This window comes from Amphiura filiformis, chromosome 11, assembly GCF_039555335.1.
Source record: "Amphiura filiformis chromosome 11, Afil_fr2py, whole genome shotgun sequence".
In the NCBI taxonomy this organism is placed as follows: domain Eukaryota; kingdom Metazoa; phylum Echinodermata; class Ophiuroidea; order Amphilepidida; family Amphiuridae; genus Amphiura; species Amphiura filiformis.
In genome coordinates this window covers 34,408,018-34,412,256 of record NC_092638.1, presented here as the reverse complement: position 1 = coordinate 34,412,256, position 4,239 = coordinate 34,408,018, and the positions used below count along the sequence as shown (strand labels likewise).

The 4,239-nt window shown below is 39.2% G+C and overlaps 1 protein-coding gene across 1 annotated transcript in view; it reads right to left on the bottom strand.

Annotated features, from left to right (window-relative positions):
• Positions 1–248: 248 nt before the first annotated feature.
• The window catches only part of LOC140164135 (uncharacterized), a 64,715-nt gene continuing 60,724 nt past the window's right edge, over positions 249–4,239 (bottom strand). The window contains exon 5 of the mRNA XM_072187379.1: positions 249–359. Within this exon, the coding sequence (XP_072043480.1) occupies positions 249–359 (111 nt within the window). The remainder of the gene's footprint in view (positions 360–4,239) is intronic.

Below are 4,239 nucleotides of genomic sequence, written 5' to 3'. Positions count from 1 at the left end.
TCCAAGGTCATACCCGATTGTGTTCTTCTTTCAAATATGTATAGGCAGCTGCTATTATGCAACGCTTTCGTGGTACTGTTGTGCTGAAACACATCTGGCAACCCTAAATGCCAATGACGGATGGACATGTAATCTGGTCTGCTGATTGGTCGAGATCAATGAACAAATGCAAAGTTTGATGTCAACGCCTTCGTCTGCGCATGCTTCTGTATGGACCGTATCTGGATATGCGTTGTAGTTGAGTAGACTCATCTTGTGGGTTTTGGATATAAAGTACGGGTAACAGAGAACGAATCTTCGTCTTGACTCGCGTTCTTGCCACCAGGTACGTGAATATCTAGCTGGGTGGTTACCGCGTCCTGTGTATTGTACAAAAATAAAAGCACCGTAATATATATTCAATGAGGACAAAACTATGCAACGGACATGTTTGTCGGAACATAACTGTTTTTAGTTCAAAAACATTTTAAGTTTTCAACGTATAACATCAAATGATTTGACTTGAATTTGGTCCAAAATTGTATGTGTATTCACATAACAAATTCATCCGTTATTGAGCTATTTGATACAATTTATGCGTTGCCATATAGGTCTACACAAGAGAGTCTGCTTTATGACAATTAAACCTAGATAGCAAGACATTGGCCCAACACTGGCAATGGTCGGCATGGTCGCGGTCAGTAAAACATTCCCTCATTTCGGGGTCATCATTAGTTTTGGTTTTCTTTTTGTTCAGAAACCAAAAAATCAAGGGATTAAAAGTGGAGATGAACTGGTCTGGCAATCATAACACTATTGTGCTGGGAGGGACACAAGAGGGTATATATAAATCAAAAGTATAATCAGTCAGCCACCTGGACAACTGATTCTTTAGAAATGCTTAGTCGCGCTAAAGTCGATCCACGATACATGTTAAAATCAGCACAATTCAGAGATACACCTTTTTGCTATGAAATTAATTTTCTCGGTCAAATCTAAAGCAATATATTTTTTTCTTTTTGTAATGTCAGTTAAAAACCTTGGTGCTTGGATATATATATATATTTAAAATCCTGGTGCATCAAATTGTGTGCTTTTAGTGTGATATTTTGATTTTTTTATAGGCCTTGAGTTCGCCCATGAGCTTTTACCCAGATTGGGTTTTTAGCATCTCAAACTAATATAGTTTGTTAAAGAAAGATATTTCCCAATTCTGTAATGCACATCGTGCAGGTCTATAGTTTTGTCAGAATTCTCGTTTTTATTTTACCCTTTTTTTCCCTTCATGCTCTGAAAATGTCAAACTCGGTGCTGTTATCTTGTGCGCATCCAGCAGAAATAGTCGATACTTTCATTGTTGTCATCCAGGGCAATTTTCCATTGAAAGAAATATTGCCTGACCTCAACAATTTAGTAGCCCAAATCCCCAATTGGGTCTTTCTGGTAAATGAGGTAACTTAAAAATCGCCCCCGTGATAGTCTGCATCAATTTATATGGATTCCATGATTATGAAAACCATTTTGTCCTGTCTGTTTGTTTGTTTACCTAGGTTAGTCCGTATTTAAAAGAGACGCACGCTTGAGGTCAATGGAAAATCCACGGTCGAAACCTAGAAAATTAGTGCGGGTGTTATTATACGGGATTACACCTTCTGTCCCTCTCCTATCTCCAGGTGAATTTTTGTATGACCTTACCCCCCCGGCCCCCATTGCGGGTTGCTATTTTCATTACAATTCTTCAGACTTGTGTTCGGGTTTGTTTTTAATTTGACATGTAGGCGTATACCTAGCTGCTATATATTATTATGTAATATCAGTGCATGTAGGCCTATGGGGTGGGGTGGGTAGAGGTGTGTGAGGTGGAAGTGAGGTGTATGTAAGGAAACTTTGGGGTGGTACTCAACACACTTTAACCATGACTTCCAATGCAAGGCTTATTGTTGCCACAAATTTTTTTTTTCCTTAAGTTTATTTAATAGTTTTTTATAAACTTTTTTTTTACCTTTTTTTTTTTTGGCTGTTTCATTAGGGCCTATGACTTTCGGTGGGTTTCAAAAGCAGTTTCAAACAAACACAAACAAAAGGCACTATACCCAGTCACCTTCGTGACAATTGAAACACTACGTCAAGTATTAACATCCAAGTTATTCTGTTTTTAGGTAAGCAATTTTAAATATTATTACTTGAACAGGTTTTTGCGAAAAAACAAAACCTGTTTAAGTTAATAAATGATAATGAATGGTTCTTATAAGGCACAATCTCTGATGAAGAACTCAAAGTGCGTAAAGCACGAAATTTACAAACAAACATAAAACAATCAATTTATAAAGATTGGTTTTAAGCTGGCGTTTAAATAACGAAAGTCTGGGGCGTTACGAAGGTTATTTGGAAGTGTGTTCGAAACAGTTTACTTGATCATAAAAACATACAGCGTAATATTATGTTTTGTAAAAGAAAGTTTTGTTAAAAATAGGGCCCAATTGCATGTAAGATTGTTGGGCAAAGTTGTTTTGAGGAGAAGCCAATTTCAACAGCTTGGTCCGATGATCGCGGTGATGATGAAATGAATAATTAATCACTCACGTGATGGAAGATCCTCGTCATGCTATAAACATGATCAAGTTAGTGACGTAGCTGCCGGGGGGGCAGGGGGAAATTGCCCCTGGCAAAATTCTGCCTATTTGGGCCCCGCCCCTAGAGCAAGGAAAAGAGGAAAAAGGAGGGAGAAAGAAGAAAAGAGAGGAGAGACGAGAGAGAGGGGAACAGAGGGAGAAGAGGGGCAGAGAGATGGAGAATCCATACGATATGCAATACCATATGATTATATCTCAATAAGCCTGGCAAAATTGTCTATTTGGGCCCCTCCCCCCAAGTGCAGGGAAATTTGGTGGATTTGGGGCCCCCGTCCCATACAGGCTTGCCCCCTTGGAAAAATCCCAGCTACGCCGCTGTGATCAGTTGAGCGCTATTAGGCCTGGGAATTTCGTTGCTATATTGAAGTTCTGGCAACACTGTACCCATGCCGGTATTCCTATTAAACCCAGGGATATCGGGATCCACAATGCTAGTATTAGCCTTAGATTTCACATCGTTGATTTTTGGAAAATTTTCAGGCGGGAGTAAAAATGGTGAAATCAAAACGGAAAATTCTGACAAAACTATGATATATCGCTCACGGTGATGTGCGTTAGAAAGTTGGAAAAATCTCTTCATTAGCCAACTAAATTACCTCTAAAAGGTTGATCCAAAAAATGCTCGCGGGCAGAGTTTAAGCTTCATCAAAATCGAAAATCTTACACGAAATGACTGAATTTCACGCCTAAGTTTAACACTAGGATTTGGAAAAAACCAATATCAAGCTAACTACAATTTGACCTGACATTTACTGAAAAATGAAAATGATTGCTTTTTATTTGGCTGAGAAAATGAATTTACATTGAAAAGGTGTAACTCTAAATTTAGCCTCATTTCAACACCAAATTCGATCGTTTGTATTGCCTTTATGAAATGACTGAGTGAGCCTTGCAGAACAAAAAGAATCGGTTGTCCAGGTTGCTAACTGTAATGGCCTATAACCATACGTATATAATAGCCTATTGTGCTAACATTTTCATTATCGGATATCTATCAACGCGGGTGACAGTTGATGCTCTCTGTCGGTGGTGGCACACTTTCATCACACCTTATAATTCACACCTGAGTTCTACGAGGCCTACATGTAGAAATCTATGTGCATATATTGAGGGGTGGGGGGTGTTTTGTTTATTTGTCTGAAATATAAACGATACATGATGATGGAGATGATTTGATTATGAATTAGTTTATTCACCGTAAAGCACAACCCATACCTCTTACCTATGCTCCCTCCGCCACCTATATATAACCTCCCACCTCCCCCTCCCGCCTCCCCACACTCAATATCGACCTTTCCCTATTATTCCACTGCACCTTGAGCTGTCCTCTCCCTCCTACCCTTCCCACTTCCAATGCTCTCTCCCTCTGTTTCTCTTTCTCCCTTCACCCTTACCCCCCCCCACACACATACACACACACCCTCTTTCCCTTACGATCTCTTCTCTCTCTCTCTCTCTCCATTCTTTTACTCTAAGTCTAGGCCTAATGCACATCATGCGATACCCAAATTAATAAATACATTGAATAAAAGTCAATTTAAACCAGCTTTCTATGATATTGATCTTCCGTCATGCGACATGCACATAAACAGAGTTGTGTATAATAGTGTTTATATCACTGAAGTAT